General features: G+C 41.1%; 1 protein-coding gene across 1 annotated transcript; it reads right to left on the reverse strand.

The window, feature by feature from the left end:
* Positions 1 to 15,725: 15,725 nt before the first annotated feature.
* Positions 15,726 to 17,397, reverse strand: LOC126263624 (piggyBac transposable element-derived protein 2-like). Its single transcript, XM_049960711.1, has 2 exons — positions 16,276 to 17,397; positions 15,726 to 15,758 (listed from the first exon to the last, which is right to left on the reverse strand). Exons 1-2 carry the CDS (start codon positions 17,395 to 17,397, stop codon positions 15,726 to 15,728), a joined length of 1,155 nt encoding a protein of 384 aa, XP_049816668.1.
* Between the last annotated feature and the right edge of the window lie 2,613 nt (positions 17,398 to 20,010).

Here is a 20,010-nt window from a genome sequence, read left to right on the forward strand (position 1 = left end):
TCTGTGTTTCGTCGTCAATGGGAAGGTCCAAGGGATACAGTAAACCTGCAGAGGTGCATCGGAATATAAAACTGGTGACACAGGAAGCGGTCAAATCATAGGCTCTAAGAAGACCCAGTTTTCTTGTACTGAAGTCGGCATTGTGTCTCTTATATTTAATTTGATGCAAATTCTGTGTTTCATCGTCACATTGAAGGTCCAAGGGATACAGTAAACCTGCAGAGGTGGATCGGAATGTAAAACTGGTGACACAGAAAACGCTCAAAACATAGACAGTAGGAAGACTCAGTCTTCCTGTACTTAAGTCATCACTGTGTCTCTTATATTTAATTCCGATGCAATTTCTGTGTTTCATCGTCACTGAGAAGGTTCAAGGGATACAGTAAACGTGCAGAGGTGCATCGGAATGTAAAACTGGTGACACAGGAAACGCTCAAAACATAGACAGTAGGAAGACTCAGTCTTCCAGTACTTCAGTCGGCATTGTGTCTCTTATATTTAATTCCGATGCCATTTCTGTGTTTCATCGCCAATGGGAAGGTCCAAGGGATACAGTAAACCTACAGAGGCGGATCGGAATGTAAAACTGGTGATACAGGACACGTTCAAATCATAGACAGTAGGAAGACTGTCTTCCTTTACTTAAGTCGGCATGATGTCTCTTATATTTAATTCCGATGCAATTTCTGAGCTTCATCGTCAATGGGAAGGTCGAAGGGAAACAGTATACCTGCAGAGGTGGATCGGAATGTAAAACCGGTGACAAGGGAACGCTTAACACATAGACAGTAGGAAGAGTCAGTCTTCCTGTACTTAAGTCGGCATTGTGTCTCTTATATTTATTTCCGATGCAATTTCTGAGCTTCATCGTCAATGGGAAGGTCCTAGGAACACAGTAAACCTGCAGAAGTGCATCGGAATGTAACACTGGTCACACGGGAAACGCTCAAAACGTAGACCTTAAGAAGACTCAGTTTTCTTATACGTAAGTCGGCATTGTGTCTTATATATTTAATTCCGATGCAATATCTGTGTTTCATCGTCACTGTGAAAGTCCAAGGGATACAGTAAACCTGCAGTGGTTCATCGGAATGTGAAACTGGTGACACAGGAAACGCTCAAAACATAGACAGTAGGAAGACTCAGCCTTCCTGTTCTTAAGTCGGCATTGTGTCTCTTATATTTAATTCCGATCCTATTTCTGAGCTTCATCGTCAATGGGAAGGTCCAATGGATACAGTAAAACTGCAGAGGGTGCATCGGAATGTAAAACTGGTGACACAGGAAACGATCAAACGATAGACAGTAGGAATACTCAATCTTCCAGTACTTAAGTCGGCATTGTGTCTCTTCTATTTTATTCCGATGGAATTTCTGTGTTTCATCGTCAATGGGAAGATCCAAGGGATACAGTAAACCTGCAGAGGTGCATCGGAATGTAAAACTGGTGACACAGGAAATGCTCAAAACATAGACAGTAGGAAGACTCAGCCTTCCTGTTCTTAAGTCGGCATTGTGTCTCTTATATTTAATTCCGATGGAATTTCTGTGTTTCATCGTCAATGGGAAGATCCAAGGGATACAGTAAACCTGCAGAGGTGCATCGGAATGTAAAACTGGTGACACAGGAAATGCTCAAAACATAGACAGTAGGAAGACTCAGCCTTCCTGTTCTTAAGTCGGCATTGTGTCTCTTATATTTAATTCCGATCCTATTTCTGAGTTTCATCGTCAATGGGAAGGTCAAATGGATACAGTAAAACTGCAGAGGGTGCATCGGAATGTAAAACTGGTGACACAGGAAACGATCAAACGATAGACAGTAGGAATACTCAATCTTCCAGTACTTAAGTCGGCATTGTGTCTCTTCTATTTAATTCCGATGGAATTTCTGTGTTTCATCGTCATGGGAAGATCCAAGGGATACAGTAAACCTGCAGAGGTGCATCGGAATGTAAAACTGGTGACACAGGAAACGCACAAAACATAGACAGTAGGAAGACTCAGCCTTCGTGTTCTTAAGTCGGCATTGTGTCTCTTATATTTAATTTGATGCAATTTCTGTGTTTCATCGTCACTGTGAAGGTCCAAGGGATACAGTAAACCTGCAGAGGTTCATCAAAATGTAAAACTGATGACACAGGGAACGCTTAAAACATAGACAGTAGGAAGACTAAGTCTTCCTGTACCTAAGACGGCATTGTATCTCTTATATTTAATTCCGATGCAATTTCTGTGTTTCATCGTCACTGTGAAGGTCCAAGGCATACAGTAAACCTGCAGAGGTGCATCGGAATGTTAAACTGGTGATACTGGACACGCTCAAATCATAGACAGTAGGAAGACTCAGTCTTCCTTTACTTAAGTCGGCATGGTGTCTCAAATATTTAATTCCGATGTAATTTCTGAGCTTCATCGTCAATGGGAAGGTCGAAGGGAAACAGTATACCTGCAGAGGTGCATCGGAATGTAAAACTGGTGACAGGGGAAAAGCTCAAAACATAGACAACAGGAAGACTCAGTCTTCCTGTACTTAAGTCGGCATTATGTATCTTATATTTATTTCCGATGCAATTTCTGAGCTTCATCGTCAATAGGAAGGTCCTAGGAACACAGTAAACCTGCAGAGGTTCATCGGAATGTAAAACTGGTGACACAGGAAACGCTCAAAACATAGACAGTAGGAAGACTCAATGTTTCTGTACTTAAGTCGGCATTGTGTCTCTTATATTTAGTTCCGATGCAATTTCTGTGTTTCATCGTCAATGGGAAGATCCAAGGGATACAGTAAACCTGCAGAGGTGCATCGGAATGTAAAACTGGTGACACAGGAAACGCTCAAAACATAGACAGTAGGAAGACTCAGCCTTCCTGTCCTTAAGTCGTTATTGTGGCTCTTGTATTTAATACCGATGCTATTTCTGTGTTTCATCGTCAATGGGAAGGTCCAATGGATACATTAAACCTGCAGAGGTGCATCGGAATGTAAAATTGGTGACGCAGGAAACGCTCAAAACACAGGCAGTAGGAAGACTCAATCTTCCAGTAGTTAAGTCGGCATTGTGTCTCTTCTATTTAATTCCGATGGAATTTCTGTGTTTGATGGTCAATGGGAAGATCCAAGGGATACAGTAAACCTGCAGAGGTGCATCGGAATGTAAAACTGGTGACACAGGAAATGCTCAAAACATAGACAGTAGGAAGACTCAGCCTTCCTGTCCTTAAGTCGCCATTGTGTCTCTTATATTTGATTCCGATGCTATTTCAGTGTTTCATCGTCAATGGGAAGATCCAATGGATACAGTAAAACTCCAGAGGTGCATCGGAATGTAAAACTGGTGACACAGAAAACGATCAAAACGTAGACAGTAGGAATACTCAGTCTTCCTGTACTTAAGTCGGCATTGTGTCTCTTATATTTAAATCCGATGTCATTTCTGTGTTTCGTCGTCAATGGGAAGGTCCAAGGGATACAGTAAACCTGCAGAGGTGCATCGGAATATAAAACTGGTGACACAGGAAGCGGTCAAATCATAGGCCCTAAGAAGACTCAGTTTTCTTGTACTGAAGTCGGCATTGTGTCTCTTATATTTAATTTGATGCAATTTCTGTGTTTCATCGTCACTGTGAAGGTCCAAGGGATACAGTAAACCTGCAGAGGTGCATCAAAATGTAAAACTGATGACACAGGGAACGCTCATAACACAGACAGTAGGAAAACTCAGTCTTCCTGTACCTAAGTCGGCATTGTGTCTCTTATATTTAATTCCGATGCAATTTCTGTGTTTCGTCGTCAATGGGAAGGTCGAAGGGAAACAGTATACCTGCAGAGGTGCATCGTAATGTAAAACTGGTGACAAGGGAAACGCTCAAAACATAGACAGTAGGAAGACTCAGTCTTCCTGTACTTAAGTCGGCATTGTGGCTCATATATTTATTTCCGATGCAATTTCTGAGCTTCATCGTCAATGGGAAGGTCCTAGGAACACAGTAAACCTGCAGAGTTGCATCGGAATGTAAATCTGGTGACACGGGAAACGCTCAAAACATAGACCTTAAGAAGACTCAGTTTTCTTGTACTTAAGTCGGCATTGTGTCCCTTATATTTAATTCCGATGCAATATCTGTGTTTCATCGTCACTGTGAAAGTCCAAGGGATACAGTAAACCTGCAGAGTTTCATCGGAATGTGAAACTGGTGACCCAGGAATCGCTCAAAACATAGACAGTAGGAAGACTCAATGTTTCTGTACTTAAGTCGGCATTGTGTCTCTTACATTTAATTCCGATGCAATTTCTGTGTTTCATCGTCAATGGGAAGATGCAAGGGATACAGTAAACCTGCAGAGGTGCTTCGGAATGTAAAACTGGTGACACAGGAAACGCTCAAAACATAGACAGTAGGAAGACTCAGCCTTCCTGTTCTTAAGTCGTTATTGTGTCTCTTATATTTAATTCCGATGCTATTTCTGTGTTTCATCGTCAATAGGAAGGTCCAAGGGATACAGTAAACCTGCAGAGGTGCATCGGAATGTAAAATTGGTGACGCAGGAAACGCTCAAAACATAGGCAGTAGGAAGACTCAAGCTTCCAGTACTTAAGTCGGCATTGTGTCTCTTCTATTTAATTCCGATGGAATTTCTGTGTTTCATCGTCAATGGGAAGATCCAAGGGATACAGTAAACCTGCAGAGGTGCATCGGAATGTAAAACTGGTGACACAGGAAACGCACAAAACATAGACAGTAGGAAGACTCAGCCTTCCTGTTCTTAAGTCGGCATTGTGTCTCTTATATTTAATTTGATGCAATTTCTGTGTTTCATCGTTACTGTGAAGGTCCAAGGGATACAGTAAACCTGCAGAGGTTCATCAAAATGTAAAACTGATGACACAGGGAACGCTCAAAACAAAGACAATAGGAAGACTCAGTCTTCCTGTACCTAAGTCGGCATTGTATCTCTTATATTTAATTCCGATGCAATTTCTGTGTTTCATCGTCACTGTGAAGGTCCAAGGGATACAGTAAACCTGCAGAGGTGCATCGGAATGTTAAACTGGTGATACAGGACACGCTCAAATCATAGACAGTAGGAAGACTCAGTCTTCCTTTACTTAAGTTGGCATGGTGTCTCAAATATTTATTTCCGATGAAATTTCTGAGCTTCATCGTCAATAGGAAGGTCCTAGGAACACAGTAAACCTGCAGAGGTTCATCGGAATGTGAAACTGGTGACACAGGAAACGCTCAAAACATAGACAGTAGGAAGACTCACTGATTCTGTACTTAAGTCGGCATTGTGTCTCTTATATTTAGTTCCGATGCAATTTCTGTGTTTCATCGTCAATGGGAAGATCCAAGGGATACAGTAAACCTGCAGAGGTGCATCGGAACGTAAAACTGGTGACACAGGAAACGCTCAAAACATAGACAGTAGGAAGACTCAGCCTTCCTGTTCTTAAGTCGTTATTGTGTCTCTTGTATTTCATTCCGATGCTATTTCTGTGTTCCATCGTCAATGGGAAGGTCCAATGGATACAGTAAACCTGCAGAGGTGCATCGGAATGTAAAATTGGTGACGCAGGAAACGCTCAAAACACAGGCAGTAGGAAGACTCAATCTTCCAGTACTTAAGTCGGCATTGTGTCTCTTCTATTTAATTCCGATTGAATTTCTGTGTTTGATGGTCAATAGGAAGATCCAAGGGATACAGTAAACCTGCAGAGGTGCATCGGAATGTAAAACTGGTGACACAGGAAATGCTCAAAATATAGACAGTAGGAAGACTCAGCCTTCCTGTTCTTAAGTCGCCATTGTGTCTCTTATATTTAATTCCGATGCTATTTCAGTGTTTCATCGTCAATGGGAAGATCCAATGGATACAGTAAAACTCCAGAGGTGCATCGGAATGTAAAACTGGTGACACAGAAAACGATCAAAACGTAGACAGTAGGAATACTCAGTCTTCCTGTACTTAAGTCGGCATTGTGTCTCTTATATTTAAATCCAATGCAATTTCTGTGTTTCGTCGTCAATGGGAAGGTCCAAGGGATACAGTAAACCTGCAGAGGTGCATCGGAATATAAAACTGGTGACACAGGAAGCGGTCAAATCATAGGCTCTAAGAAGACTCAGTTTTCTTGTACTGAAGTCGGCATTGTGTCTCTTATATTTAATTTGATGCAATTTCTGTGTTTCATCGTCACTGTGAAGGTCCAAGGGATACAGTAAACCTGCAGAGGTGGATCGGAATGTAAAACTGGTGACACAGGAAACGCTCAAAACATAGACAGTAGGAAGACTCAGTCTTCCTGTACTTAAGTCATCACTGTGTCTCTTATATTTAATTCCGATGCAATTTCTGTGTTTCATCGTCACTGAGAAGGTTCAAGGGATACAGTAAACGTGCAGAGGTGCATCGGAATGTAAAACTGGTGACACAGGAAACGCTCAAAACATAGACAGTAGGAAGACTCAGTCTTCCAGTACTTCAGTCGGCATTGTGTCTCTTATATTTAATTCCGATGCCATTTCTGTGTTTCATCGCCAATGGGACGGTCCAAGGGATACAGTAAACCTACAGAGGCGGATCGGAATGTAAAACTGGTGATACAGGACACGTTCAAATCATAGACAGTAGGAAGACTGTCTTCCTTTACTTAAGTCGGCATGATGTCTCTTATATTTAATTCCGATGCAATTTCTGAGCTTCATCGTCAATGGGAAGGTCGAAGGGAAACAGTATACCTGCAGAGGTGGATCGGAATGTAAAACTGGTGACAAGGGAACGCTTAACACATAGACAGTAGGAAGAGTCAGTCTTCCTGTACTTAAGTCGGCATTGTGTCTCTTATATTTATTTCCGATGCAATTTCTGAGCTTCATCGTCAATGGGAAGGTCCTAGGGACACAGTAAACCTGCAGAAGTGCATCGGAATGTAACACTGGTCACACGGGAAACGCTCAAAACGTAGACCTTAAGAAGACTCAGTTTTCTTATACGTAAGTCGGCATTGTGTCTTATATATTTAATTCCGATGCAATATCTGTGTTTCATCGTCACTGTGAAAGTCCAAGGGATACAGTAAACCTGCAGTGGTTCATCGGAATGTGGAACTGGTGACACAGGAAACGCTCAAAACATAGACAGTAGGAAGACTCAGCCTTCCTGTTCTTAAGTCGGCATTGTGTCTCTTATATTTAATTCCGATCCTATTTCTGAGTTTCATCGTCAATGGGAAGGTCCAATGGATACAGTAAAACTGCAGAGGGTGCATCGGAATGTAAAACTGGTGACACAGGAAACGATCAAACGATAGACAGTAGGAATACTCAATCTTCCAGTACTTAAGTCGGCATTGTGTCTCTTCTATTTTATTCCGATGGAATTTCTGTGTTTCATCGTTAATGGGAAGATCCAAGGGATACAGTAAACCTGCAGAGGTGCATCGGAATGTAAAACTGGTGACACAGGAAATGCTCAAAACATAGACAGTAGGAAGACTCAGCCTTCCTGTTCTTAAGTCGGCATTGTGTCTCTTATATTTAATTCCGATCCTATTTCTGAGTTTCATCGTCAATGGGAAGGTCAAATTGATACAGTAAAACTGCAGAGGGTGCATCGGAATGTAAAACTGGTGACACAGGAAACGATCAAACGATAGACAGTAGGAATACTCAATCTTCCAGTACTTAAGTCGGCATTGTGTCTCTTCTATTTAATTCCGATGGAATTTCTGTGTTTCATCGTCATGGGAAGATCCAAGGGATACAGTAAACCTGCAGAGGTGCATCGGAATGTAAAACTGTTGACACAGGAAACGCACAAAACATAGACAGTAGGAAGACTCAGCCTTCCTGTTCTTAAGTCGGCATTGTGTCTCTTATATTTAATTTGATGCAATTTCTGTGTTTAATCGTCACTGTGAAGGTCCAAGGGATACAGTAAACCTGCAGAGGTTCATCAAAATGTAAAACTGATGACACAGGGAACGCTTAAAACATAGACAGTAGGAAGACTAAGTCTTCCTGTACCTAAGACGGCATTGTATCTCTTATATTTAATTCCGATGCAATTTCTGTGTTTCATCGTCACTGTGTAGGTCCAAGGCATACAGTAAACCTGCAGAGGTGCATCGGAATGTTAAACTGGTGATACTGGACACGCTCAAATCATAGACAGTAGGAAGACTCAGTCTTCCTTTACTTAAGTCGGCATGGTGTCTCAAATATTTAATTCCGATGTAATTTCTGAGCTTCATCGTCAATGGGAAGGTCGAAGGGAAACAGTATACCTGCAGAGGTGCATCGGAATGTAAAACTGGTGACAGGGGAAAAGCTCAAATCATAGACAACAGGAAGACTCAGTCTTCCTGTACTTAAGTCGGCATTGTGTATCTTATATTTATTTCCGATGCAATTTCTGAGCTTCATCGTCAATAGGAAGGTCCTAGGAACACAGTAAACCTGCAGAGGTTCATCGGAATGTAAAACTGGTGACACAGGAAACGCTCAAAACATAGACAGTAGGAAGACTCAATGTTTCTGTACTTAAGTCGGCATTGTGTCTCTTATATTTAGTTCCGATGCAATTTCTGTGTTTCATCGTCAATGGGAAGATCCAAGGGATACAGTAAACCTGCAGAGGTGCATCGGAATGTAAAACTGGTGACACAGGAAACGCTCAAAACATAGACAGTAGGAAGACTCAGCCTTCCTGTCCTTAAGTCGTTATTGTGGCTCTTGTATTTAATACCGATGCTATTTCTGTGTTTCATCGTCAATGGGAAGGTCCAATGGATACATTAAACCTGCAGAGGTGCATCGGAATGTAAAATTGGTGACGCAGGAAACGCTCAAAACACAGGCAGTAGGAAGACTCAATCTTCCAGTAGTTAAGTCGGCATTGTGTCTCTTCTATTTAATTCCGATGGAATTTCTGTGTTTGATGGTCAATGGGAAGATCCAAGGGATACAGTAAACCTGCAGAGGTGCATCGGAATGTAAAACTGCTGACACAGGAAATGCTCAAAACATAGACAGTAGGAAGACTCAGCCTTCCTGTCCTTAAGTCGCCATTGTGTCTCTTATATTTAATTCCGATGCTATTTCAGTGTTTCATCGTCAATGGGAAGATCCAATGGATACAGTAAAACTCCAGAGGTGCATCGTAATGTAAAACTGGTGACACAGAAAACGATCAAAACGTAGACAGTAGGAATACTCAGTCTTCCTGTACTTAAGTCGGCATTGTGTCTCTTATATTTAAATCCGATGTCATTTCTGTGTTTCGTCGTCAATGGGAAGGTCCAAGGGATACAGTAAACCTGCAGAGGTGCATCGGAATATAAAACTGGCGACACAGGAAGCGGTCAAATCATAGGCCCTAAGAAGACTCAGTTTTCTTGTACTGAAGTCGGCATTGTGTCTCTTATATTTAATTTGATGCAATTTCTGTGTTTCATCGTCACTGTGAAGGTCCAAGGGATACAGTAAACCTGCAGAGGTGCATCAAAATGTAAAACTGATGACACAGGGAACGCTCATAACACAGACAGTAGGAAAACTCAGTCTTCCTGTACCTAAGTCGGCATTTTGTCTCTTATATTTAATTCCGATGCAATTTCTGTGTTTCGTCGTCAATGGGAAGGTCGAAGGGAAACAGTATACCAGCAGAGGTGCATCGGAATGTAAAACTGGTGACAAGGGAAACGCTCAAAACATAGACAGTAGGAAGACTCAGTCTTCCTGTACTTAAGTCGGCATTGTGGCTCTTATATTTATTTCCGATGCAATTTCTGAGCTTCATCGTCAATAGGAAGGTCCTAGGAACACAGTAAACCTGCAGAGTTGCATCGGAATGTAAATCTGGTGACACGGGAAACGCTCAAAACATAGACCTTAAGAAGACTCAGTTTTCTTGTACTTAAGTCGGCATTGTGTCCCTTATATTTAATTCCGATGCAATATCTGTGTTTCATTGTCACTGTGAAAGTCCAAGGGATACAGTAAACCTGCAGAGTTTCATCGGAATGTGAAACTGGTGACCCAGGAATCGCTCAAAACATAGACAGTAGGAAGACTCAATGTTTCTGTACTTAAGTCGGCATTGTGTCTCTTACATTTAATTCCGATGCAATTTCTGTGTTTCATCGTCAATGGGAAGATGCAAGGGATACAGTAAACCTGCAGAGGTGCTTCGGAATGTAAAACTGGTGACACAGGAAACGCTCAAAACATAGACAGTAGGAAGACTCAGCCTTCCTGTTCTTAAGTCGTTATTGTGTCTCTTATATTTAATTCCGATGCTATTTCTGTGTTTCATCGTCAATAGGAAGGTCCAAGGGATACAGTAAACCTGCAGAGGTGCATCGGAATGTAAAATTGGTGACACAGGAAACGCTCAAAACATAGGCAGTAGGAAGACTCAAGCTTCCAGTACTTAAGTCGGCATTGTGTCTCTTCTATTTAATTCCGATGGAATTTCTGTGTTTCATCGTCAATGGGAAGATCCAAGGGATACAGTAAACCTGCAGAGGTGCATCGGAATGTAAAACTGGTGACACAGGAAATGCTCAAAACATAGACAGTAGGAAGACTCAGCCTTCCTGTTCTTAAGTCGGCATTGTGTCTCTTATATTTAATTCCGATGGAATTTCTGTGTTTCATCGTCAATGGGAAGATCCAAGGGATACAGTAAACCTGCAGAGGTGCATCGGAATGTAAAACTGGTGACACAGGAAATGCTCAAAACATAGACAGTAGGAAGACTCAGCCTTCCTGTTCTTAAGTCGGCATTGTGTCTCTTATATTTAATTCCGATCCTATTTCTGAGTTTCATCGTCAATGGGAAGGTCAAATTGATACAGTAAAACTGCAGAGGGTGCATCGGAATGTAAAACTGGTGACACAGGAAACGATCAAACGATAGACAGTAGGAATACTCAATCTTCCAGTACTTAAGTCGGCATTGTGTCTCTTCTATTTAATTCCGATGGAATTTCTGTGTTTCATCGTCATGGGAAGATCCAAGGGATACAGTAAACCTGCAGAGGTGCATCGGAATGTAAAACTGGTGACACAGGAAACGCACAAAACATAGACAGTAGGAAGACTCAGCCTTCCTGTTCTTAAGTCGGCATTGTGTCTCTTATATTTAATTCCGATGCAATTTCTGTGTTTCATCGTCACTGTGAAGGTCCAAGGGATACAGTAAACCTGCAGAGGTTCATCAAAATGTAAAACTGATGACACAGGGAACGCTTAAAACATAGACAGTAGGAAGACTAAGTCTTCCTGTACCTAAGACGGCATTGTATCTCTTATATTTAATTCCGATGCAATTTCTGTGTTTCATCGTCACTGTGAAGGTCCAAGGCATACAGTAAACCTGCAGAGGTGCATCGGAATGTTAAACTGGAGATACTGGACACGCTCAAATCATAGACAGTAGGAAGACTCAGTCTTCCTTTACTTAAGTCGGCATGGTGTCTCAAATATTTAATTCCGATGTAATATCTGAGCTTCATCGTCAATGGGAAGGTCGAAGGGAAACAGTATACCTGCAGAGGTGCATCGGAATGTAAAACTGGTGACAGGGGAAAAGCTCAAAACATAGACAACAGGAAGACTCAGTCTTCCTGTACTTAAGTCGGCATTGTGTATCTTATATTTATTTCCGATGCAATTTCTGAGCTTCATCGTCAATAGGAAGGTCCTAGGAACACAGTAAACCTGCAGAGGTTCATCGGAATGTAAAACTGGTGACACAGGAAACGCTCAAAACATAGACAGTAGGAAGACTCAATGTTTCTGTACTTAAGTCGGCATTGTGTCTCTTATATTTAGTTCCGATGCAATTTCTGTGTTTCATCGTCAATGGGAAGATCCAAGGGATACAGTAAACCTGCAGAGGTGCATCGGAATGTAAAACTGGTGACACAGGAAACGCTCAAAACATAGACAGTAGGAAGACTCAGCCTTCCTGTCCTTAAGTCGTTATTGTGGCTCTTGTATTTAATACCGATGCTATTTCTGTGTTTCATCGTCAATGGGAAGGTCCAATGGATACATTAAACCTGCAGAGGTGCATCGGAATGTAAAATTGGTGACGCAGGAAACGCTCAAAACACAGGCAGTAGGAAGACTCAATCTTCCAGTAGTTAAGTCGGCATTGTGTCTCTTCTATTTAATTCCGATGGAATTTCTGTGTTTGATGGTCAATGGGAAGATCCAAGGGATACAGTAAACCTGCAGAGGTGCATCGGAATGTAAAACTGCTGACACAGGAAATGCTCAAAACATAGACAGTAGGAAGACTCAGCCTTCCTGTCCTTAAGTCGCCATTGTGTCTCTTATATTTAATTCCGATGCTATTTCAGTGTTTCATCGTCAATGGGAAGATCCAATGGATACAGTAAAACTCCAGAGGTGCATCGTAATGTAAAACTGGTGACACAGAAAACGATCAAAACGTAGACAGTAGGAATACTCAGTCTTCCTGTACTTAAGTCGGCATTGTGTCTCTTATATTTAAATCCGATGTCATTTCTCTGTTTCGTCGTCAATGGGAAGGTCCAAGGGATACAGTAAACCTGCAGAGGTGCATCGGAATATAAAACTGGCGACACAGGAAGCGGTCAAATCATAGGCCCTAAGAAGACTCAGTTTTCTTGTACTGAAGTCGGCATTGTGTCTCTTATATTTAATTTGATGCAATTTCTGTGTTTCATCGTCACTGTGAAGGTCCAAGGGATACAGTAAACCTGCAGAGGTGCATCAAAATGTAAAACTGATGACACAGGGAACGCTCATAACACAGACAGTAGGAAAACTCAGTCTTCATGTACCTAAGTCGGCATTGTGTCTCTTATATTTAATTCCGATGCAATTTCTGTGTTTCGTCGTCAATGGGAAGGTCGAAGGGAAACAGTATACCAGCAGAGGTGCATCGGAATGTAAAACTGGTGACAAGGGAAACGCTCAAAACATAGACAGTAGGAAGACTCAGTCTTCCTGTACTTAAGTCGGCATTGTGGCTCTTATATTTATTTCCGATGCAATTTCTGAGCTTCATCGTCAATAGGAAGGTCCTAGGAACACAGTAAACCTGCAGAGTTGCATCGGAATGTAAATCTGGTGACACGGGAAACGCTCAAAACATAGACCTTAAGAAGACTCAGTTTTCTTGTACTTAAGTCGGCATTGTGTCCCTTATATTTAATTCCGATGCAATATCTGTGTTTCATTGTCACTGTGAAAGTCCAAGGGATACAGTAAACCTGCAGAGTTTCATCGGAATGTGAAACTGGTGACCCAGGAATCGCTCAAAACATAGACAGTAGGAAGACTCAATGTTTCTGTACTTAAGTCGGCATTGTGTCTCTTACATTTAATTCCGATGCAATTTCTGTGTTTCATCGTCAATGGGAAGATGCAAGGGATACAGTAAACCTGCAGAGGTGCTTCGGAATGTAAAACTGGTGACACAGGAAACGCTCAAAACATAGACAGTAGGAAGACTCAGCCTTCCTGTTCTTAAGTCGTTATTGTGTCTCTTATATTTAATTCCGATGCTATTTCTGTGTTTCATCGTCAATAGGAAGGTCCAAGGGATACAGTAAACCTGCAGAGGTGCATCGGAATGTAAAATTGGTGACACAGGAAACGCTCAAAACATAGGCAGTAGGAAGACTCAAGCTTCCAGTACTTAAGTCGGCATTGTGTCTCTTCTATTTAATTCCGATGGAATTTCTGTGTTTCATCGTCAATGGGAAGATCCAAGGGATACAGTAAACCTGCAGAGGTGCATCGGAATGTAAAACTGGTGACACAGGAAACGCACAAAACATAGACAGTAGGAAGACTCAGCCTTCCTGTTCTTAAGTCGGCATTGTGTCTCTTATATTTAATTTGATGCAATTTCTGTGTTTCATCGTCACTGTGAAGGTCCAAGGGATACAGTAAACCTGCAGAGGTTCATCAAAATGTAAAACTGATGACACAGGGAACGCTCAAAACAAAGACAATAGGAAGACTCAGTCTTCCTGTACCTAAGTCGGCATTGTATCTCTTATATTTAATTCCGATGCAATTTCTGTGTTTCATCGTCACTGTGAAGGTCCAAGGGATGCAGTAAACCTGCAGAGGTGCATCGGAATGTTAAACTGGTGATACAGGACACGCTCAAATCATAGACAGTAGGAAGACTCAGTCTTCCTTTACTTAAGTTGGCATGGTGTCTCAAATATTTATTTCCGATGAAATTTCTGAGCTTCATCGTCAATAGGAAGGTCCTAGGAACACAGTAAACCTGCAGAGGTTCATCGGAATGTGAAACTGGTGACACAGGAAACGCTCAAAACATAGACAGTAGGAAGACTCACTGATTCTGTACTTAAGTCGGCATTGTGTCTCTTATATTTAGTTCCGATGCAATTTCTGTGTTTCATCGTCAATGGGAAGATCCAAGGGATACAGTAAACCTGCAGAGGTGCATCGGAACGTAAAACTGGTGACACAGGAAACGCTCAAAACATAGACAGTAGGAAGACTCAGCCTTCCTGTTCTTAAGTCGTTATTGTGTCTCTTGTATTTCATTCCGATGCTATTTCTGTGTTCCATCGTCAATGGGAAGGTCCAATGGATACAGTAAACCTGCAGAGGTGCATCGGAATGTAAAATTGGTGACGCAGGAAACGCTCAAAACACAGGCAGTAGGAAGACTCAATCTTCCTGTACTTAAGTCGACATTGTGTCTCTTCTATTTAATTCCGATTGAATTTCTGTGTTTGATGGTCAATAGGAAGATCCAAGGGATACAGTAAACCTGCAGAGGTGCATCGGAATGTAAAACTGGTGACACAGGAAATGCTCAAAATATAGACAGTAGGAAGACTCAGCCTTCCTGTTCTTAAGTCGCCATTGTGTCTCTTATATTTAATTCCGATGCTATTTCAGTGTTTCATCGTTAATGGGAAGATCCAATGGATACAGTAAAACTCCAGAGGTGCATCGGAATGTAAAACTGGTGACACAGAAAACGATCAAAACGTAGACAGTAGGAATACTCAGTCTTCCTGTACTTAAGTCGGCATTGTGTCTCTTATATTTAAATCCGATGCAATTTCTGTGTTTCGTCGTCAATGGGAAGGTCCAAGGGATACAGTAAACCTGCAGAGGTGCATCGGAATATAAAACTGGTGACACAGGAAGCGGTCAAATCATAGGCTCTAAGAAGACTCAGTTTTCTTGTACTGAAGTCGGCATTGTGTCTCTTATATTTAAATTGATGCAATTTCTGTGTTTCATCGTCACTGTGAAGGTCCAAGGGATACAGTAAACCTGCAGAGGTGGATCGGAATGTAAAACTGGTAACACAGGAAACGCTCAAAACATAGACAGTAGGAAGACTCAGTCTTCCTGTACTTAAGTCATCACTGTGTCTCTTATATTTAATTCCGATGCCATTTCTGTGTTTCATCGCCAATGGGAAGGTCCAAGGGATACAGTAAACCTACAGAGGCGGATCGGAATGTAAAACTGGTGATACAGGACACGTTCAAATCATAGACAGTAGGAAGACTGTCTTCCTTTACTTAAGTCGGCATGATGTCTCTTATATTTAATTCCGATGCAATTTCTGAGCTTCATCGTCAATGGGAAGGTCGAAGGGAAACAGTATACCTGCAGAGGTGGATCCGAATGTAAAACTGGTGACAAGGGAACGCTTAACCCTTAAATGCATGATTTTTTATTTCAAGCTGTAAAAATTACCATGTTTAGAGTATAGTGCCTACATTTCGAAAAAAATATTGAAAAATTTTTTAAATTAAATTAACAAAGCACTATTGTTGAAAATCGCTTTGTAGCTGATCAGCTACATTTTGAGTTAACACCTTACGAGCCACAATAAATGTGCTTATTTTGCTCCCTCAATTTTGACCAAATCTCTCGTAATTTAATTGTTGATTATGATTAAATACTTTGTATAGGAAGGGAAAAATCCTAAAATAATAAATAGGACATTAATGTTGTAAATATTGAACATTTATTGTATATTTTATACACTTTTATATATGAACAATAAGGTATCTAGTTCCAACAGGTTTGTACCCAAGCATGTGATAATCACTTTACATGAAAAGTTTGAAAACAGTTCTTTTGTTTGTGCAAACACAATGCAACTGCACATTTATTACACTGAACCCAGGAAAATCCCTTGCATCCTGGCATTTTGCACCTCTGTCTCACTTGCAAGTACGAAGGCAGGTGACCTACTTGATCCAGCCTTACATCTTGTGGAGGTACATGTGCTGTGGGCCCCTTTGTCTTCTTAGCTTGTATTTGGTTTTCGAGTTCATTACTTGGCCTTCCACGATTTGCTGAAGTTTGACCTGAGCGACACAAACAGTGAGCAATTTCCATTCGAAATTCGGAGAGTTTCATAGTTCTCCTAATCCCTTTGGTTTCTGCTACTCTCCTATACAACAGCCAGGAATTGACTACTCCCATGTCCAGGAGATGGTAAAACAATCTTATATACCATTTTCGACTTTTCACAAGAATTTTATGTCGACCCATTATGCTGTCAAGAAGGTAAACACCTCCCATATGTTTATTGTAGAGCTTAATTATTTGTGGACAAGGTATTGTTATTCTTGACTTTGTTTTTTTGTCATACCTCCCTGCTTCATGAATAGGCTGCTGTCCAGCAAGTGTAGAAAGCAACATCACACTCTTGTTATCTTTCCACACTACATTTGATATGTCGACACCATCCACTGTTGCAACGCGCTCTACTGATGCACCTCGTGCCATTTTCTTCAGCTCAGCTTCTGAAGGGAGCTTGCAGTCTGGCACTCTGTTTCTTCTGACTGTCCCAAGTGAGTAAATTCCTTGTTTATGTAACCATACAAGCAGTGGCAGACTTGTGTAATAATTGTCACAGTACAGTTTGTGGTTCATATTTCTTGGTAGTATCCTACTGAGTCTAACTACAACATTTGCACTTGCTCCCAAGTCTTCCTCCCCAGTCACTCTTTTTTCTGGTTCATTGTCATCTCCAGTGAAAATCTCAAAATCGTAGGCATAACCAGATATGCCACTAATAACAAATAATTTGTATCCATATTTATGAGGCTTGTTTGGCATGTATTGTTTCAAATAACTTCTAGCCTTTGTTGAACATATCTGTTCATCAACAGAAACACACTCCTCAACAGGTATTGTTTGAAACCGAGATCTCATCAATTCTATTATGGGTCTTATCTTGAAGAGTCTATCATGACCTTTTTCACCCCTGGGTATCATTGCACTGTTGTCATTGAAGTGAAGAAACTTACGTATTTGCTCATACTGATTCACTGTCATTGTTGTCTTGATCAGATGAACTATTGACATTACGAGACAGATGCCTACAAATTTTTTTTATGTCATCACAGGATAAATCTATTGGTCTATCAGGATTACACTGCACACTGTATCTATGAGACTCTTCGACAATTAGATCAAACAATTTAGATGGAAATATATGTTTGAAGAATTGGTATGGAGTATTTAAGTTTCTTACTTCTTCTGGTAACGAAGTATTGCCATGAAATTTTGACTGCAGTTCGGGGATAATCAACTGTTTATCTTTCCAAACCACACTCCTGCTGTTTTTGGTAACATTTTTGCTGCTGCATGGCAGTTTCAGAGCATTATCAGACAACTGTGACGTCGATTCCTTCATTATAACATCAGATTGTCTTGTTCCAGAAACATCTTCAGTCCTAATTACTGGTACTTGACTTTCTTTGTCACTACTGTCACTATCACAATCAACAGATTCTGGAGCAACATATGTCTCATCTTGAATGGAATCGTCAGAGAAACACTCAAGATCGTCATCACTGCTTAGTGGAATCTCTAACCATTCCATAAGCATTTCTTCTTGACTCTTTCGAGACATTTTTACGTCAGCGCCTGAAATGCAGTAAATGAAAAATGTAGCTGATAAGCTACATACACAAAAACAGGCCTCATTTCAAATCTATCGCAAAGACACTCGAATTAACTGTTTACACCATATCTACTTATGTTTTCAAAATGAAAAAGTAATTTTCAAACCCAGGAATCAGTGCACAAACACCAAAAACACACCTCAACTTTCCGCCAAAACACACACTTGGCAGTATGTCCACACAGCTCACTGTCGAACTGCTTCAGCTCGTCCTGCCATCTATGATCGCTATGAAGAACTACTAGAAACTGCAGCGGAGTGTATACACTTAGCTACATAACGAATTTGATCGAAAATGTTTCTCCATATGGAATAAATCGAAGAAATGAGGTCTGTAGCTTATCAGCTACAGTATGCATTAAAGGGTTAACACATAGACAGTAGGAAGAGTCAGTCTTCCTGTACTTAAGTCGGCATTGTGTCTCTTATATTTATTTCCGATGCAATTTCTGAGCTTCATCGTCAATGGGAAGGTCCTAGGAACACAGTAAACCTGCAGAAGTGCATCGGAATGTAACACTGGTCACACGGGAAACGCTCAAAACGTAGACCTTAAGAAGACTCAGTTTTCTTATACGTAAGTCGGCATTGTGTCTTATATATTTAATTCCGATGCAATATCTGTGTTTCATCGTCACTGTGAAAGTCCAAGGGATACAGTAAACCTGCAGTGGTTCATCGGAATGTGAAACTGGTGACACAGGAAACGCTCAAAACATAGACAGTAGGAAGACTCAGCCTTCCTGTTCTTAAGTCGGCATTGTGTCTCTTATATTTAATTCCGATCCTATTTCTGAGTTTCATCGTCAATGGGAAGGTCCAATGGATACAGTAAAACTGCAGAGGGTGCATCGGAATGTAAAACTGGTGACACAGGAAACGATCAAACGATAGACAGTAGGAATACTCAATCTTCCAGTACTTTAGTCGGCATTGTGTCTCTTCTATTTTATTCCGATGGAATTTCTGTGTTTCATCGTCAATGGGAAGATCCAAGGGATACAGTAAACCTGCAGAGGTGCATCGGAATGTAAAACTGGTGACACAGGAAATGCTCAAAACATAGACAGTAGGAAGACTCAGCCTTCCTGTTCTTAAGTCGGCATTGTGTCTCTTATATTTAATTCCGATGGAATTTCTGTGTTTCATCGTCAATGGGAAGATCCAAGGGATACAGTAAACCTGCAGAGGTGCATCGGAATGTAAAACTGGTGACACAGGAAATGCTCAAAACATAGACAGTAGGAAGACTCAGCCTTCCTGTTCTTAAGTCGGCATTGTGTCTCTTATATTTAATTCCGATCCTATTTCTGAGTTTCATCGTCAATGGGAAGGTCAAATTGATACAGTAAAACTGCAGAGGGTGCATCGGAATGTAAAACTGGTGACACAGGAAACGATCAAACGATAGACAGTAGGAATACTCAATCTTCCAGTACTTAAGTCGGCATTGTGTCTCTTCTATTTAATTCCGATGGAATTTCTGTGTTTCATCGTCATGGGAAGATCCAAGGGATACAGTAAACCTGCAGAGGTGCATCGGAATGTAAAACTGGTGACACAGGAAACGCACAAAACATAGACAGTAGGAAGACTCAGCCTTCCTGTTCTTAAGTCGGCATTGTGTCTCTTATATTTAATTTGATGCAATTTCTGTGTTTCATCGTCACTGTGAAGGTCCAAGGGATACAGTAAACCTGCAGAGGTTCATCAAAATGTAAAACTGATGACACAGGGAACGCTTAAAACATAGACAGTAGGAAGACTAAGTCTTCCTGTACCTAAGACGGCATTGTATCTCTTATATTTAATTCCGATGCAATTTCTGTGTTTCATCGTCACTGTGAAGGTCCAAGGCATACAGTAAACCTGCAGAGGTGCATCGGAATGTTAAACTGGTGATACTGGACACGCTCAAATCATAGACAGTAGGAAGACTCAGTCTTCCTTTACTTAAGTCGGCATGGTGTCTCAAATATTTAATTCCGATGTAATTTTTGAGCTTCATCGTC

Source organism: Schistocerca nitens, chromosome 6, assembly GCF_023898315.1.
Source record: "Schistocerca nitens isolate TAMUIC-IGC-003100 chromosome 6, iqSchNite1.1, whole genome shotgun sequence".
NCBI lineage: Eukaryota > Metazoa > Arthropoda > Insecta > Orthoptera > Acrididae > Schistocerca > Schistocerca nitens.